This window comes from Mesoplodon bidens (genome assembly GCF_964165515.1).
Source record: "Mesoplodon bidens genome assembly, chromosome: 2".
NCBI lineage: Eukaryota > Metazoa > Chordata > Mammalia > Artiodactyla > Ziphiidae > Mesoplodon > Mesoplodon bidens.
In genome coordinates, this window is record NC_138177.1 from 11,711,872 (window position 1) to 11,731,580 (window position 19,709).

Genomic DNA, 19,709 nt, shown 5'->3' on the forward strand with positions numbered 1-19,709 from the left:
AAACACACAGACACAGATTGTTGCCTTTGTCACTTTGGCCAGAACGTTGTCATATATCCACCAGAGGCTGCAAGGAGTTTTATATTTGGACCCATCGCGGTCGGCACTAAAATCAATGTTCTGTAAGAGGACAATGGATGTAGTAGGTTATCAGCCACAGCTGCCTCACCTGCTTTCTTCCTTTGAGCTTAGGAAAATAAAGCCACAAAAAGTATTATGGGAATAAAGGGGTTTGAAATGGGAAATAGTGTTTTACATGAGGGAGGAACTTGGAAAGTGAAGGGATGAAAGGGGTAGACGGGGAATCAGAGAAACATCCATAATCCACTTAATCTCAAAGCCATGGAATGGGTGGAAAAGGCAGAGTCTGTGGACAGGTCCAAGAGGCTGCGAGCATCTGGCCACTGTGAAGTGGGAGCCCAGGGAGAGGTATTTGGAAGTTGCTACTTCTGGGCAAGTTGCCACTTCTATGGAACCTGGTCTAGCTGTAGAAGCCACCATGTCACTGAATTCTGGAAAGAACTGTGTGTGACTGTCTCATGTTCATCATCATAAACTTCTGAGAATAATGGCTTCCATTTCATGTCCACCTTCCACACACCTCACAAGTTTCTCTCATTGACAGACTCTGACACAGAATTGTCCAAGTACGGGGCTTTAGGGAAAGAGTTCTCAGCCTTGGATTGGTGATGATGGTGCCAGGTTCATGATAAACAACTGAGCACGACTGCCAGCAGTGTGTAAAGTGTAAACGCCACAGTCTGAGAAGTTTTCGTTTGGAATAAATAGACTAAGCACGAACAATTGGAAGCATCACATGTTGTCTTTATTCAAAAAGCCAGGTTCCTGACAAATTTGAGTAATATGAAAAATCTATTGGAGGAACACAACACACAGTGTATTTGGTTAATTGAATTCAGAGAAAAAGGCTTTCAACAAGAAATACGAGGAATCCGTTTCAATCATGGCATGATAAAAATAGAGACTATAACATCTCTTAATTCTACATTAAAACTAATATGTAAATATTTGAGAATGGAATTAAGGATATATATCTATATACACACATATATAGGTTTATATAGGTTAGGCATTTATTTGCTACCACAGATACTGATGCTGTTTTACTGAATATTTTATCATACTTTTTTCTTCTAGTATATACTTCAATTGTATGTAGGACTTGTGAAAAAGGAAGGAAAAATAAAAACAGATTTCAGTTGAATATCATGGAGCCAATAACCGCCTGGTTTCCCATCCTGCCTAGCTGTGTGTAGAGACACGCCCTGTGGCTGGTGGAGAGGCCTTTTTTCTCTTGATACACTCTCCCTGTCCTTTCTGTGCAGGATCTGGGGTGCTTTTTTCTCAGAGGTTTCACTGTTTGAAAGGTGTGTCTACTCTTTGTTAAAGTTCGGTTTTCCAAAGTTCTAAGATAATTTATTAAGATTCCATCAAGCGAGAAGTGACTAAGATAATTTTTCTATAGTGTTTTGAGAGTCCTAACTATACTTGGAACTATACCTGGAATAAACTATGTAAGAATAACTTAAGATAAAAACCTTAATGCTTATACTTAATTATAAATTTGCCAATTTGAACATTATAAAAAATGGTGATTTTATTTACATAGTTTTAAAAATTGTCCTGTTTGGAAATAGTTTCTAATAGTTAAATAACATGTGAATTAGTATTATTTTAATACTGATTATATATTTTCATGTATGTTTATGACATCTAAGATGGTCACATAGTATAAAAGACAGATTATGGGCTAAAGTTCTTAGTTTAAGTATTAATTCAACTTTTCTGTAGACCTGTGTTCATACGGAAATCACTAAACTTCTTCAGCCTCCATTTTTCATTACTGATGAAAAATAAAAATTGCTGCAAAAATTGACAATTTGTGTATAAGGGGCAGGGGGTGGTGACTAGCATGCTTTTTCTGTTTCAAGAGAAAGGATATATCCTTTAGGTATTACTTCCTATTTAGAGGGTATGAAGTAAATTCTCTTCTCACCAGCATCACCCCAGGGCTCTGGATTCTCTGATGTACAAGGTTTCAGATGGATTTGATCTCATGGCAGATATTGCTTCTGTGTTCAGCAGTTTTTCTCTAGGCATTACTTACAAGGCTTCCCACCTGACAAAATTTACTCAGCATCTCTAAGTCATAGGTATGGTTTTAATACAGTGGACGTAACAGCAATAACTACTATGTAGAATTAAGAGGATTAAGTGCCTAGAAGAGTGCTTGATACTTAAAAGATACCAGATATAAAAATCCTTATGCAATCATGAGTACGTACTTACAGTTTTGTTTATAACTAATGATCACATGTCATTGCAGGATAATTTAATTATTTATCAATACTCTGAAATTCACATACACTGTAACTTTACCATCTGAACCCCATTTGTCAGTTTCCCATCCATAAAACTAAAACATTATGCCTTTATCTCATAATGTTTCCTTCAACCTGAAATCCTTTTTCCATAGTAATATTAAGGCTTAGAACTTTACTATACATCTTATTTCAACTTTATTTTCCCACGTGAGTCACTCATGGCTTCATATTTTATATGACTAAGCTCAAACTCTACTTTTCCAAATGAATTATTCTATACATGTTTATAGTTAGCTGCAACTGTTTATTTCTGGATCTTGTCAATTGGTTAAGCCACTTAAGAAACATTCTTAATTCATTCTATCTGTAATGTGCTGTCTTAGGCTTTTGTAAAGGGAGAATATAAAGAAACATAAAACATTGTCCTGCCCCTCAGAAAAAATATAAACTGGTCTCTCCTTTTATATTTCTTTGAGTCCATTGTTTTTCTCATTTTTCTCTCATAGTTGAGTCTGTGTAATGATCTCTTAATTCAAAATTGTTTCACATCAAGTCTCAATAAAACCTGCCGATCCTATTGCAGGGTTATTATGAGATTGGATGTGATAATATTTGTGAAAAGTCTACCAAAGAAAAGCAGTCTTTAAATATAGGGAATAATAATTTTATTTTTCTGTCAACTCCCCAAAGAGTTTATGTTTATTAAGGCAGGAGCCATACTTTTTTCAGACTTCTTTTGTTCTGGGCTCTAATTAATAACTGTGTCACTTTGAACAATTGGCTGAACCTTGCTAAGGCACACGTCCTCCTCGGTGAAATGCCGAAATAATAGTACCCATCTCCTAGGACTGCTGGAAGAATTAAATGAGATAATTCACTTAAAGTGCTCAGCCCAGCACACATAGAATCACGGAATAAATTATAAAAGAAAAATAATAGCTAGCATTTATTTATCACTAATTGTGTAAAAGGTATTCTATTACATTTTCATAATTACCTAATTTAATCTGCTAAACCTATGAAGAAAGTACTATTATCATAGCTACAAAAGTGATTATTAATGTAGTTTTAGCAATTAACTAGTGTAGTGATTGGCACACATTAGACACTCAATAAATATTTGTTATACTCTTGTTGAACGCCAGATTCTAATTACATTTGAGGCCCCCATTAGCTGTATCAGTCAGCATTCTTGGGAGAATAGAATCTGACTGCAGTAGAAAAGGAATTTATGTTCAGACATCGGATTGGATTACTCACAGAGTCAGCAGAGGAAATGGAGAGCCTGGCCCCGAGGCTGTGCCAGGAACGATTGCTAAATCACATAGCAAGAGTGATTGCTTGAGGATATAAGGAGCAACAGAATCTGCAGCTGGCATCTCTGACATCCCGAGACAGATCACTGAAGTCTTTGTTGTAAGTAATGCTACCAGGTGATTCCTCTGCCTCTACTTCCAAGATCTGTACATCTTTGTTATTAAGGGGAGCTGGAGGAACAGTTACTTGTTCTTTGCTTTGGACAAGATATCCACTGGACTCTCAGAAAGTTCACTCAGGCATCAGATGCTTGAGTTTTCACAAAATGTATTTGCAGACCTTGCACACAGCTAAAGTATGGGCCAGCAGCCAGGATACCTGCCACTTGTGTGTTTCACATCTTTTCAGTATGATGTCATTAACAATATATGTCCCGTGACAGGGTGAGACTGTGTGCGTTCCTGTGAAGTCAGTTGTCGCACATAGGCTGCGAAATGATTTGACCCTTGAATACAATAGGAGTGTTTCACTCTCGCAGCTGGCATAGGAAAGAAAATTGCTTCTAGTATTCCCTGTTTACAATGATAGAGAAAAGAGTTTGTACCAGAGAAGAAACTTTATCCCTAGTGTGAGGAGTCCTGCCACCAGTAAGCCACCACATCTGGAATGGCAGTGTTAATTAGAGTTACTCTATGATTGAGCTATCACCAACATGTGAGTTAATTAGTGATGGAATATGATTATTCTCAAAATTTTCAGTGTTGAGCCGATCTCTAATTCCTGCAACGGTGTCAGGCATAAAAAACAAGCAACATCACTTTGAATTTAGTCTTTTCATAAGAGAGGGAAGCTTCATTATATCTTTCCTTTATAGATTTTACTTAATAGTATAGGGAGCCGATGCTCTATTCTAATTCTTTATTCAGAGACTGGGAAAATAAACACGGCATGGGTTAGGGTCCCACTGGACCTGATTTGAGGAGGATTCAAGGAAAACCCAATTTGCTATCTTATTTCTATAAGGCCACTCTCCGATTCATGGAATATTGTGGTATTTAGGAGCCCAAGGAATTAATTCACAATGCAGAGGAATTATTTGCTCTACTTAAGCTGTGGTGCAGGAGTTCTGAGTCCTTGAAATTATTCAGGACCAGGGACAGCATTCTTCTCGCTCATGAAAACTCAAGTCAGGCCTTTGTTGTAGACTTAACTTTTTTTTCTATTATACAAATTAAATAGGACCTCACAGCACTGGTTCCACATTTAAATCCCAAGGGACCATGACCTGATTAGCAAACTCTAAAATTCCTACAGATTAGACCTTCTCTGAGTAATACACAGGACCTATTACAGTACCCATGTCCACTGTGCCTCTGATTGTTAATAGATGCTTCTAGGCTTCAGTCACAGAGGGGTAATTATATCCTAATTAAAACCAGAGATTCCATCTGATTTCACACAGATTTTCACAGTAACTGGTGTTCCCATCCTACAGAATACAATGTTCATCAGAGATGCTGGCAGATATTCTTTTTACCATTGCAATTAATGTTCTTTCTCCAATAAAAATCAGCAAGTTCTTGATAACCATTGGAAAATTAGAATATTTTCAATAAACTCCCCTGGGATATGATGGGTGATGAAAGTGGGACATGATGAACATTGGCTTCCTAATGAAGGTCATTCCTTCGATTAAGATCATTACAATGACTGAAAGCAGGACAGAGTTAGTCCATCAGGCAGGGCAGAAGGTGCTATTTCATGGGGACAAGGAAAGTAAGCATTAATGCTTTGGATTATTCTGAGTTCATCCCAGTCCTCCCCCATATCTACCTTCCAGTTCCCAGGTTCCCATCTCTTCCCAGTGTTCTTTCTAACTTTATCAGATCTGGCAGGAATTTAAATTCAATCTTGGGATAAAAGTTTGTTTTGAAGCCCTACAGCTGCAAGAGATAAAAGATCCCTTTAGCACAGTCCTTGAAAGCCTCCAGTATTCACCAGTACTCCTGTGCTTTGAGGAAAAAAAAAAAGTATAGGATTTTGAGCTCTTTAAGCAAGCTATCTCTATTTGTAGTAACCAAGTCACCCTCAGTCTTTGAATTTTTTATGTTCCTCATTCAGTTCTATGTAGGCACATAATCCCAAATGCCATTTCTACCACAAACTCTTCATTCTAGGTGAGCACGGGTGGTACTTCTGTTGTCAAACTTCCACCTTTAATACTGTACGGATTTAAAAAGAGTTTTTTTCCCCAACTAATCCAGAAAACCAAGCACATCCTCTCCTTATTGTCCATGGAGACTCTTCCAAACCACTTCCTATACCAGTACCTCCATCACCCAAATTTTTTGCTGCAAGTAAGAAAAACAGGCTCTAGCTGACCCAACCTGATAAGGAACCTATGATGAAAGGATATTGCATAGCATATAGAATCATCAAGAAAGCTAGAGAAGCATACTCTTGTGCTACATAGTTGGGACCAAGGGAAAAATCTTGCAGAAGACTTATTTAGTGAGGTCACGATTGCTAAATGCAATGAACAGTGGATCGCTGTCGAGCTGCACCCCGCAGGCCTGAAACGCTTGTACTTGCCCAGCTTCAAGACTGAAGAAAGAGCCCAGAGTCAGTGACAGAGACCTCAATGGTTTAATGGACGGGGGAGCTCACACGTCTTAAGCAAGGTCCTGGAGTGATACTCCCATCGTGTGCTGCAGACACCAGGACAGGATAGAATGGCCGTCTTTGCTCCCATAGACAGGGGGAGGTTACCAGTTATAGGGGAATTGACATCAAGTTGGCTTATTGGTTGCCAAGGAAACCAGCAGAAGGGCATCCCCCTTTGATAAGCATAGTGGAGAGTTCTGATCTAAAGCTAGAACAATCACTAGCTGAAGCCTGGGGCAAGTACTTAGGAAGGTCAGTTACATGAGCGGGGTGTAGGTGAAGCAGGCACTGGTCAAGCAGGGGATGGACAGAGAGCAAGAGAATAGCCATCTTGAGTGGCCTGACCATACAACAGCACTACCATTACTGCTGTAACCACTATCTCCTTAGAGAATTGCTCTAGGCATCCTCTTTGTTATTGCATCAACAGCTTAAGATCCAAACTCTGCATGGGTACACCTGATTTCTATAGCTTAGATGATGCATCCACTCTGTAGCTGCAAGGGCACTGGGGAAGTGAAGACCTGGGTTAGGGTTAGTTAGTTATAGTTAGAGAGATAAACTATCACTATAGAAATAACATAGTTATAATTATAGAGATAAAGCTCTATTTGGGTAAGTTCTCAAACATTTGAAGAGGGGTTCATAAACAGGGCAATCCAGTGAAGGACAGATTCATTGTCTTTCTGTATTGAAGTATTTTAATATAAAAATATGATGTATCTTTCAGAGAAAAAGAAAACGGTCAGAAAAAGCACAACTTATTTCTAGGCAGCTACTAAGGAATTAGGTTCGACTTCTGATTTATGCCCGCTTGAACCCCTTTGTAGCCTCAGAAAATTGGCCAGTTCACAAGCTATTGAACAGGCTTGCCGTTTACTTTATGCAGCATTATAGTATTTTGTCAATTTCAACGTAAACTCTATACCCGTGGCTTATAGAATGGTTTGAATAGACCTGCATTGATATGTGACCACTCAAAGTCGTCTCAGTGATTTACTGTAGAAGTTGACAAAATTCTAAACTGGTACAAGTGACTCAAATAGTCCCTGAGAAATGTTTGGAGGAAAAAAAATACTTTGTGAAAGTTAAAAATCAGCCAGTTCTAGTCAGGATTATGGAATGGGTCAAAATTTGCCTATTCCGTACTCCATCAAAGGTCAGATTGTCGTTTCAGCCATTGGTAACTTCTGCCATTCAGGACACCCATTGCCTAAATTTTCTCTGTCTTGACTTTTTTTTCCTCATTAGCCCTTCTTCCTACGCACTTTTGCATTTGTTTCTCAGTTTTGTGTCTTACCTACTTAAGGCTTGCATTTCTGGAACGTCAAGGTTCACAATTTATTTGCTAGGCAAATCTTTGTCCTTGAAAATCAGAGGAAGATAGAAGAATCCATACTATCTTCTAGGAAACTGTGATTCTCAAGAAACAAGAAACAGCTTTATTAGAAGGGATTCTGGTTGAGCAATAACTTTGAGGTCCGGTGGTAGGTAGTTTGATATTTATTTGTCAGCATTGGAGGTAGTACTCCGTATAGGTATAAACCTACTGAAAGCTAAACAAACTGATAAACGAAAATCCATCCATAGAAACAGACTATATTTGCCATGTGTTCATGTATAGATAAGGCCTTGGTACTGCATTCAGTATAAGGAGATAATGTTTGCTTTTTTAACTTACTGATTACGGAAAATTTGTGTTACTAGAATATGTTATTAACATGTACTATTTCAAAAAATCCTGTGTTTACAAACATAAGCAGGAGAGAGGAGTTTGAACAGACACTAGACCAGTAGTATCACAAAATGAGAAACGATTATGCTTCCTGCTTAAAAACAAATGTTTGCGTGGATTCTTCTTATATATCTGATACATATTTTTTTGCCTATTACATCCTTTCATTTAAAGATTGTTCTGTGTCCATGTTCTTTACATACTTTGCTATATACTGTACAATATTTTGTTATTGTAGTAAGACTATTGCTATGCTTTCATAATACTTGAAATTATTATCCATATTGCATTGTCATTTCTACTGAAAAGATACTTTGAGTGTACCACTATGTTAATTGATACAGGAAAAAAAACATGGAATGTGAGCCAGTACGCTTTTACTTTTATATTAGCAAGCCACTAAATAATAGCATTTTATGTAAATGTATGAAACATAAGATATAAACATAGTGTACTGACAATTTAATAGTATTTTTTGGCTATGTTTTTTTACTGATTCACAATATTTCTTTAAATTTTAGTACATTCATATGAAATAATAAATACCATAAAAGCACAAGTTTCCTCCCTGAGTCCTCCCTACCCATAGTCCTACTTTCTAATGGAAACAGCTTCTGTTTTGGATATTTTGGTGGATTTACAACTCAAGAAATTGTCTCTAAATAACACAAAATATCTGATTACTTTCCTACACTTTTGAGGAAGTAAATTATGAGCTCCCAAAGCTCTAGAAAATTTAGAATGCTTTAAAACACCTTTGAAAATATATTCCAAAGCAGTTCTGATCAGAGGTTCTGAATATGTGAAAATGCATTATCAATACATTGGTCAATGATTTTCATGCTCATCAATAAAGGCAGAAACACAAATCAGGCTCTATGTATTATGGCTTGTTCTTTTACATCCTGAAAATGTTCCGTTCTCCACTCTTACCTATTTAATTCAACTGTGAAGCATGAGAATAAAGTGCATAAATATATAAATACATAAGATCAATATACAAATGCAGTAGCATTAATAAAATATTTTTGCTGACACTGAAGTCATGAAACTAAAAATCGTCGGCATTCTACATACATAACAGCTCCAGTAAAATTTACATGAAGGATTATTGGGGGGATTGAGTTAATATTTAAAGCACTTAAAATTGAGTTCCTACCAAAGTAAGAACTCATGTTAACAGAGAGAGAGAGCGAATTAGTTCCAAAATTAGCTAATTGGATATCAAATGTTAGCTAGAGTTTGCATTAGAGGAGAGGGGGAAAAAAACAACAAACCTTACTCAGCTATTTTAGAAAAAAACTCATTTTTAATGGAGGAATAGTTGTAATCTAGAGAATTAACATGGTGCCTGGCTAGTCTTCTGTAATTTATTGGAAAGACGTCACCTACCCTAATTCTCTTCACCTCCACAGAATTCATTAATATCATACAACTACCTTCGTATTATTTTTTGCTTCATGTGAATTAGTTTTGTGAAGACGACTGACTGACTGTAAATTCCTTCCAGCATATAGGATGTTTATTACCACTACTATTATTGTTGTTGTTGTTTTGTTTCTCTATAGTCCTCAAAACTATGCTGAGCAAAAGTACTCAGTTCATACATACTTAGCAAACAGGGATTTCCAGATTAATCTCTGTCTAGTAATTCAGATATTGAATATATTTCTCCTGGGCTATTTTTTTTTTTTTTTTTTTGCAGTACGCGGGGCCTCTCATTGTTGTGGCCTCTCCCGTTGAGGAGCACAGGCTCCGGACGCACAGGCTCAGCAGCCATGGCTCACGGGCCCAGCCGCTCCACGGCATGTGGGATCCTCCCGGACTGGGGCACGAACCTGTGTCCCCTGCATTGGCAGGCGGACTCTCAACCACTGTGCCACCAGGGAAGTCTCCTGGGCTATTTTTATATGACATTAATTTGTTTTCTTTTATAAATTTATCCCCCCCAAAAGTATGGCTAGTCATTGTTTACTTGCCATTTGAAAAACAACAGCACTTTATCTCCTACATGGGTTTGGAAATTATTGTAGGGTAAAATGTTATCTGGTGTCCCCTAATCATTATCTTTTCTCTTTGTAGTTATGTAAATCTCTAGATTTATATAATAATTCTAATGTATCATTCAAATTTCATTTTCATATTCTATAAATAAGGACTTTACTAACTGCCAAAAATAAAAGAAAAGATATCCACAGGAATATTTCTGGAGATTCTATTGACTTCTAAGTAGAATGAATTTTAGATAAGATGTTATTTTAACATTTAAAAATATTTAATATTATTTGTCATTTAAAAAAATAAGATGAAAGGTTTATTCATATTCTCACTCATAGACTGAAACATCTGTATGTTTTGTACACAACAGGTGTCCAATAAATGTTTTGGGTGACTGTCAGTGGTGACTCTTAATGACTTCATAATGAAGTAATTATTCAAATGTCATGTTAAAACTGTTTCTTAGAAATTACATAGTGCCAGTTTTCAGTGGACATACACTATTACAATCACTTTGGTAAAATTAAATAAATTAACATATTCTTTAACGTGAATGAAATTTACTGATTTAGAAACTATCATAATACTACTATAACAAACAATGAAAATAACTAAAATATGCATACCCATGAAGCAATAAAGGCTTGTCAAAAGTGTTCAAGTAAAAGATGACAATGAAATGAATGATTAGTTTTCACAGTAGTGGCATCTGCTCTGTGAATAATCCAAGGAATGCTTTCTAGTTTCCATGCACGAACTCCTTTATTCAAAGGAGAGAGTTTCTCAAAAGAGACATATGGGACCAAACAAAACGTAGGGTACTGTGAAATTGGAATTTTAAAATGTATCTCTTATTTATACCCTGCTTGCTTAAAAAAATGATTTGAAGCACATCAAATGGATATATCCTCAAAAATCTTTCCCCATAGATTTTGCAATAAAATGTCCTGTTTTTTCCTTTTGTTTTATTTTTCCTTCTTCTTCTGGTAAAGTCTATACCTTTAATGTCCAAAAGATGCCAGAACTTTGTATTTATTTCCTCTAGAAAAAATATCAACCCCAAAATTCATGAATATAATTTTCTGTTAATTGTCTAAAAGTTGCATTTTTCATCACTGATGAAATAGTTTGGATTTGATTATCGAAATAGTCCTGATTTGTAAAAATATAAATTAGTTGCTTTAAATATGTATATGTATCAGTGTAGTTTATCTTTTCCCATGTAAATGGCATATTTTTTAAAATGTGGATGATAATTTGAAGGTTTTGAAACACTGCAATTGAGCCATTCTCTACTAATAAGGAATCGGTATTAACATACCTTGTCCAAGTTCAGTTAAACACTAACGCCTGTAACTGGCTATTTGAAAACAACTGTTTTTGAATTGGATATTTAAAACTAACAGTCATTTAAAACAACTGTAATATCATAGAATTTTAAAATAAAATGAGATTATTATTATCCAAAACTTTCTATCTCATTTACAAAGGAGGAAATTAAGGCACAGAGAGACTGAGGTTTAATGTATGCCATATAACATTTTTATGGGTAGAATAGTGACTAAAATGTGGCTTGTATCACTTACTAAATAATACATCTTCAGCCACTGAAAACATTTTCCAAATCTTGTCCTGTGCTGGAGTATATATGCAGAGGAAACCCAGCCACTCCAACATGGAACTGGGGGCAATGTGATATGCTAAACACAATAAATCCTTTAAAGAAATACTAAAATAAATAAAAAGTTTATGTTTTGAGTCCATGATCTTAATATTTAAGAAGAAAAGGAGAGATGGGGAGAAGGCTCTACTCTCTTTGTTTCTGTTTTTAAAAATATTTTTGTGGTAAAATGTATATAGCATAAAATTTGCCATTTTAAATGTACAATTTAGTGACATTAATTACACTCACAATGCTGTGCAACCATCACCATTATCTTTTTACCAAAAAGTTTTTATCACCGCAAACAGAAATTCTATAACTATTATGCAAAAACTTCCCATCTGCTCTCCCCCCATCCCCTGGTAAATTCTAATCTATTTTCTGTCTCAATGAACTTGAACATTCTAAATATTTTATATAAGTGGAATCATACAATACTTGTCCTTTGTTCTCAGGCTTATTTCACTTTTAGCATGATATTTTGAAGGTTCATCCATGTTGTAGCATGCCTCAGAACTTCATTCATTTTTATTGCCCAGTAATATTCTATTTTACGTATATACCACACTTGGTAGAGCCATTCATCTATTGATGAATAGTTGGGTTGTCTCTATCTTTTGGCTCTTCTGTGTTGAGGTAATTAATAGACCTTTTAGATGATTATTTCATTGTGTCAACTTTTGTTCCTACTGTTAGTTACTTAGACAATTGAAAAGAAAATAATTTAGACATGGTAGTTATTGACACACACACAGAAAGCCAATACTGGAGCTTTAAATTCTTTTTTATTTTTTTCTCTTAAGTATACAGTTAGGTTTTAAACTGTTGTTTTAACAAATTGAAATGTGGTCAGTTAATAAGGGAACAACCAGAGTACATAGTTGAATATTATATTTTACACTATAAAAGTTTCCTATTTTTCCTTAAACAATATAATCATTTAGTAATGATTTTATATATATATATATATATGTATATATATATATATATATATATATATATATACACACACACATACTAATTTAATGAAATTTTCTGAAAATATTTATTTAATGAACAATACTTGGAACAAATTATTAATACTATTGCCAAAAATGAAAGCTAGATTAATGACCACTACCTATGGGAAAAACTTCAATACCATCAAATTCAAATACCATCGAAAGTAGAATGTGGAAAAATTAAGTTCAAAAAAAGAAACAAAAAAAGAAACAAAAAAAGAAAACAATCCTAAAGCATAAAATAAATTTATTTCCTTCTTGCCATTAATTTGCTACACAGAAAATAATAGATTGTATTCTTTTTTAACGTTAACATACTAACTGTGTTTTGGGGGAAAGGGAAAATAATTATTTTATTATTAAAGTGTTGAATTTTGACATTTTTTCAGATGAATTCAAATTCTTTATGAAAAGGCTACCCATGAATTATTTCCTCAACACGTCTACCATAATGCATTTGTGGACAATGGACTCTAATTTTCAGCGCCGCTATGAACAACTGGAGAACAGCATGAAGCAACTTTTCCTAAAGGCACAGAAAATTGTACACAAGCTCTTTAGCCTTAGCAAGAGATGTCATAAACAACCCCTCATCAGCTTGCCAAGACAAAGGTAAGACATGTAGCAATGTAGACAACTGAGGACAGCTCTATTGATTTTCTGAATGTAGATGTAGTAATATATATATAGCACAATGTTATTTATATTATTAGAGATAATCAGAAAACAACATGTAGTCTTAAGTCTCATAATAATTAATTGTAGTTATTTTACAAAGTAATAGTACAATGAGAGAACATACACTATTTTCTTTTTTTTAACTTTTCTTTTACTATCAGAATCAAATTTTTCTAAGTTGTTGTGCATGGTAGTCAACTGATAATTGTATCACAGTGAACATAAAAACACAAAGACTTACAGTTACATTGTAAGCCTAGGAAGTAAGCAGGAATAAAAAGTGAAATTTCTTAAGATTTTCAAATAAAAGAATTTAAATTTTTAAATTCTTTAAAAGAATTTAAATTTTTTCTTTGACCTGTGTTCAGAAAACCATAAAGCTCATTCTACATGAATCTATGAAAATTGCTGGGAAAGTTTCAAACAATTTATATGAATGTTGACAGACTATTAAAATATTTGTGCCTGAACTGATCTGGGGAAGCACGGGTTTTAGATTTGCTAGTTTAAGATGTGTTGACCAGTCAGTGCAATAAAAATTTGCATGTATTTAGTAGAAGTCAGGTTGAAAATACATAAAATGAAAAGCAAAGGAAAAATTTAGGACAAAATCATAAGAAAGTATGCATTTGTACCAGTATCTCTATTATAAAATACTTGAAGTTTGACCTGATGCTTAAATCATTTGGCCTGATGCTTAAATCTGTAATTACAGATTTCTTTCACAAAAAACAACAACAACTGGCTCTACACATTTTTAAAATTCGATTTCAAAATAAATTATTGGAATTTTTTTACAAGTCATTGGATTTTAGCATATTCAAACTTATGCAACCATCACCACAATCTAAGTTGAGAACATTGTCACTGTCCCCCAAAAACCTCAGCTTGTCCCCATACTCCACACCCATCCCTAGGCTATTTGTCTCTATAGATTTGTCTAATCTACTAACTGTCCTCATAGATTTGCCTATTTTGGACATTTCATACAATATGTGGTCTTTTGTTACTGGCTTCTTTCACTTAGCATAGTGCTTTCTGGTTCACCCATGTTGTAGCATGCATCAGTAGTATGTGTATATCACATTTTACTTATCAGTTAATCATTTGATGGATACTTGGGTTGTTTCCACTTTTGGGCTAGTATAAATAATGCTGCTGTCAACATTCATGTGCTTTTTTAAAAATGTGGATATATGTTTTCAATTTTCTTGGATATGTATCTATAAGCAGAATTGACTATTCAGAAGATAATCCTATATTTAACATTTTGAGGACCTGCCAAACTGTTTTCCAAAATGGCCGTACTATTTTATATTTCCACCAACCATGAGTGACAGCTCCCATGACTCCATATCCTCACCAACACTTTTTTTTTTTTTTTTTTTTGCGGTACATGGGCCTCTCACTGTTGTGGCCTCTCCCGTTGCGGAGCACAGGCTCCGGATGCGCAGGCTCAGCGGCCATGGCTCATGGGCCCAGCCGCTCCGCGGCATGTGGGATTCTCCCAGACCGGGGCATGAACCCGTGTCCCCTGCATCAGCAGGTGGACTCCCAGCCACTGCGCCACCAGGGAAGCCCACCAACACTTTTTATTATCTGACCTTTTGATTATAGTCATCCAGGTGGATGTGAAGTGGCATCTTCCTGTGATTTTAATTTATATCTCTCCAGTGACTAATGATGCTAAACATCTTTTCATGTGTTTATTGCCCATTGTGTATATTCTTCGGAGAAATATCTGTTTGAATTTTCTTCACTCATTTTTTGTTTGTTTTTTATTTGCATTATTAAGTTGTAAGGGTAAGTTACATATTTGGATGCCAGTCCCTTATCAGTAGTATGATATATAAATATCTCCTTCCAGTCTTTTCACTTTCTTATCCATCTCTTCTCCCCACCTGTCTGTCTGTCTGGTCAGTCTAGCCCAAAAGTTTGCCAATTTTGTTTCTTTTCAAAACATTAACTTTTAGTTTTCTTTATATTCTCTATTATTTTTCTCTTTTTTATTTGATTTTTCCACTGTGATTATCATTATTTCTTCTATTTTCTTTGTGTGTACTGTAGTTTTCTTTTTCTAGTTTCATAGAAAAAGTGGGTTATGGACTTGAGAGCTTTCATTTTTTTTTTTTAATATAGGCTTTCACTGTTACAAATTTCTCTCCAAGCACTGGTATTAAGATTTGTTATTTTATGCATCCTGTAAGTTTTCTTATTCCTTCCACACATAGGATATTTTTTATATATCTGCCTGCATACTTCAAGGAAATATTCCTTAACAGAGAGTTATGGCTGGAGAAAGACACTGTTACTTTATGCTCTGTAAAAACTTTATGAACTTTATGCTCTGTGTGGGTTACATAGAGTTTGTAAACCACTGAAATAGATGGTTCTACCCTCAAACATAATAGAAAATACAATAGAATGGGATGGAAGCAAATTGATGAGTTTGCTTATAAACTTGTTGACTTTAAGTGTTCTTTCAATCACATTCAACTGGAGGTGGATATATGTCTGAAGCTCAGGGGAGATTTGAGAGAGTAAGATGGCAAACATCAGTGCACGTGAAACCGTAAGATCTGAATGTAATACCATGGGAAATATGTAGACAGAATCTGAGGATACGTTTAAGGAATGAGTGGAGAAATGGAAACTGAAAATGAAACAAATAGTGGGGTAAAATATATCAAAAGATATTAATTTCTATTAAAATAAAAATTAAATATTCAATTTAATATTAAATATTTAATATTAAATATTCAATTTTTCAATTTAGCTTAATTCCTATGTTGGCTATTACTCATCACACACAATAAAAAAAATACAGACTTCTTGCTAGATGAAAGATTTTTATTGAATTTGGATTTTTTCCCCAGCACGTTTACAGGAATGTGAGATTTTTGTTTCTGTTTTGCTTTTTATTTTTCCCATTTTAATAGAATAATATGAAATTACATTAGGACAACAAAAAAATATGTACTAGAGTTTGTTAGTAGAATACAGTGGAAAAGAGGCTGGAAATCTGTAGGGTGTGTTTTCAGAAATTTTTGAAAGAGAAAGTGGATAAGCAATATCAGTGACTCACTTCTAGCAGAAATTCTGTTTTATTACCCTGTCTTTATGGAATTTTTTCAGCTATTCTCTTGAATTCATCTAACCCTAAGAACTGGTTTTCAATATCTGATATTTTAAAATCTGGAAAAATAAACAAAAACAAACCAAAATGAAACCTGCAAAGTACGCCTCCATTAACATTGTTTTCTAACACTTCCTGTATAATGTGGGTCAATTGAAGTTTTTCTTTATAATGTACAGTGTAATTCTTTCTTTCTGGTAAAGCGTGTGGCCCTCTATCCAAATAGCAAGTCTGCACTGCTACTACTATGCCTCTCATGAATTCACGTGACATCAAAATCCTTTTTCTTACCGAAGTAAATTCCAAAGCCTGTGATAATCTTGTTTCTTTGAGGTAGTCAACTTTTGTTGCTATTCTAAAATTTTTGAGATAAGTAAAAATGACATTCATTTCATTAAAGAAAAATAGTTGTAACAATTATTGAGAAGTAATTAGGTAGTGTTCCTATAAAGTGCCTCAACTATACTATTTTGTGCTGTCATGTCTTATTCACAGAGCAGCCAAGGGTCCATAGAAATATTACATTTAAAGGTCTGTTGGCAAAGGCTTAACAACAAACTCTTTAGGGGAGAAAAATACCTGATTTATAGAATTTACTAGTTCTTGTAGTATAAATATTTCCACCATGGTCAATTTCAAGCTAGCAATGTGCTGTCACGGCACGCGGAGTTGGGCAGGTCTACACAGTTGGTTCTCCTGAGGCAGTGCATGCGGCTGCAGTAAACCACTAAAAATTTATTAAAATATTTTTACAAAGTTATCTCTTCTTCATTAACAATGGAAAGTGAGATAGGATGAAATCACTTCTCTAACATCACAGAGAAGAATGAGTTTAGGTCTATGTCATTCTTTATCTGAGAGCTATGTCATGTACTTCTTATATATGCTCTATGCCAGGAGTTAGAAATTGGCATATAGGCCAAATCTAGCCCTCACCGATTTTTGTATCAGGCTGTGAGGCAAGGATGTTTTTTTAATATTTTAAATTGTTGAAAAAAACCAGAAGGAGAATAATATTTTTGATTGATGAAGATGTATGGAATTCATATTAAAATGTGCATAAACGAAAAAGCCATGCTTATATGTTTACATATTGTCTGTGGCCACTTTCACACCCTAATGGCAGTTAGTTGCCACAGAGAGACAGCACGGTCCTGAAACGCTACAATAGTTGCTACCTGGCTCCAACAGAAAAATTTTGTCAACCTGTGCTCTAATATAATATATATTCTCTGTCTTTAAAAATGTTATCAAGTGTTTTAAAGGTATTTAACTTGTATATCGTTGAAGTGTTTTATATTCTAAATACATCTTATGTTAAAGAAAGAATATTATTACTTTAGTCTCCATCATAGGGAAGCCTTATACAACCAGACTGAATCCTGAATCCCGAGTATTTGTGGAGTAATACTATCTTACTAATAATAACATATATAATTATATATATATATAAATACATACACATGTGCATATATTATATTATATATTATATGCATACATTATATTATAGATCTATACATTATATATAAACTTTAATATATAATATATATATATATCAATACATATATATGCATATGTATATGTACTTTAACATAACAACCATAGGAATAGTCTAAAACCCTGTATATCAAAATGATTTTAGTTGAAGTGCCATTTCAAGCTGATCTCCAAATGCAGATTTACATTATTTCATGGAGTCAGACAAATTTCCCATCTCTCTCCTACTCCTCATGATCTTCTCCAATTCTAGTCCAATTCAAAATGATATTATGATCATGAACTAAGAGGAAGAACAAAGAAAATGAACACTTGAGAAAAGGAAGTTGAAAGACTGAACAGCATCTGTGGGTAGGGGAGGATAAAGTCTGGGAATGCTGAAATAAACTATGGGAATATTTAACATGTTTGGGAAGGATTGCCCTGCCCACTGGAACTCTGAAAACATGAGACGCAGGCAGAATTTTAAGACATCTGAATGCTTAGTTATCTGCTAGAGCTCCTAGAGTCAGCTTTCACATTCACAGACAGCAAGTGCTCAATACATATTTGATGAGTGCTCTGTGATATTTTTCTTAATACTTTAGTTCAACCTCTGAACATACACAGCAATGAATTATTACTTTATGTAAGATGTTTTCCACTCTACATAAATTGGATCACCTGTTAACAATATGCATATCATGTTCTATTTTTTTCTTTTTTTTTTTTTTTGTGGTACACGGGCCTGTCACTGCTGTGGCCTCTTCCGTTGCGGAGTACAGGCTCCGGACATGCAGGCTCAGTGGCCATGGCTCACGGGCCCAGCCGCTCCACAGCATGTGGGATCTTCCCGGACCGGGGCACGAACCCGTGTCCCCTGCATCTGCAGGCGGACTCTCAACCACTGCGCCACCAGGGAAGCCCCATGTTCTATTTTGTTTCTCCATTAAGCAGGTGAATGCCCTCCCCCATTCCTTCAAATGGACCTGAGACAGTGTCTTTGTCTCTTCAGGCTGCTCTTCACAAAAAATGCCACAGACTGGGTGGCTCACAAACAACAGTTCACAATTCTGAAGATTCAAGTCCAAGATCTAGGTGCCATCATGGTGGGGTTCTAGTGAAGAACACTAATCTCATTCAAGAGGGCTCCATCCTCATGACCTAAGCACCTCCCAAAGACCCCACCTCCTAATAGCATCATCTCTGGGGGTTAGGATTCCAATACATAAATTTTGGGGGGACACAGAGTTCATATCGTAGCAGACATGGTTGGTCTCTATTAGTAAGACCTTGAGATGTGAGGGTGAGAAGACTAGCCAGCCATTTCTTTTGTGCAGGCATCCTGTCCATGGTGGATGACAATGAAGCTGGCATGTAGACCCAATATGAGACAGAGAATTCAGGTATCATTCAAACCTCTGCTTTCATTTGACTTCTAGATCCAGTGTACTTCTCTTTCTGAGGTTTTGTTATTCAACTTTTCCTTCTCTAACTCAGGCATGACCCTTTTTGTCCCATATGCATCATCAAGCAGTTACCACTCTATTATGCATACAAGAAAAATAGATATTTTAACATTTTCATGGGGAGAAATCTTTGCGAATGATGTTTCCCAATATCTGACATACAGGAATGATGTATAAAAATCCTTTTAAATCATATTTTTCCCTTAGTTCTTTTTCATCCCTTTTCAGACTATTTTCTTTCTTCCCTTCCTCCTTTGCTGAATATCCAAACATCTTCCCTCTTTATT

At 35.2% G+C, this 19,709-nt stretch overlaps 1 protein-coding gene across 3 annotated transcripts in view; it reads left to right on the forward strand.

The window, feature by feature from the left end:
• The window catches only part of BRINP3 (BMP/retinoic acid inducible neural specific 3), a gene marked incomplete at its 5' end in the record, with an annotated part of 413,577 nt that overhangs the window by 315,560 nt on the left and 78,308 nt on the right, over window positions 1-19,709 (forward strand). For all 3 annotated transcript variants that reach the window (XM_081223561.1, XM_081223562.1, XM_081223563.1), the window contains one exon: window positions 13,053-13,275. In XM_081223561.1, coding sequence (XP_081079687.1) covers window positions 13,053-13,275 — 223 coding nt within the window. The remainder of the gene's footprint in view (window positions 1-13,052; window positions 13,276-19,709) is intronic.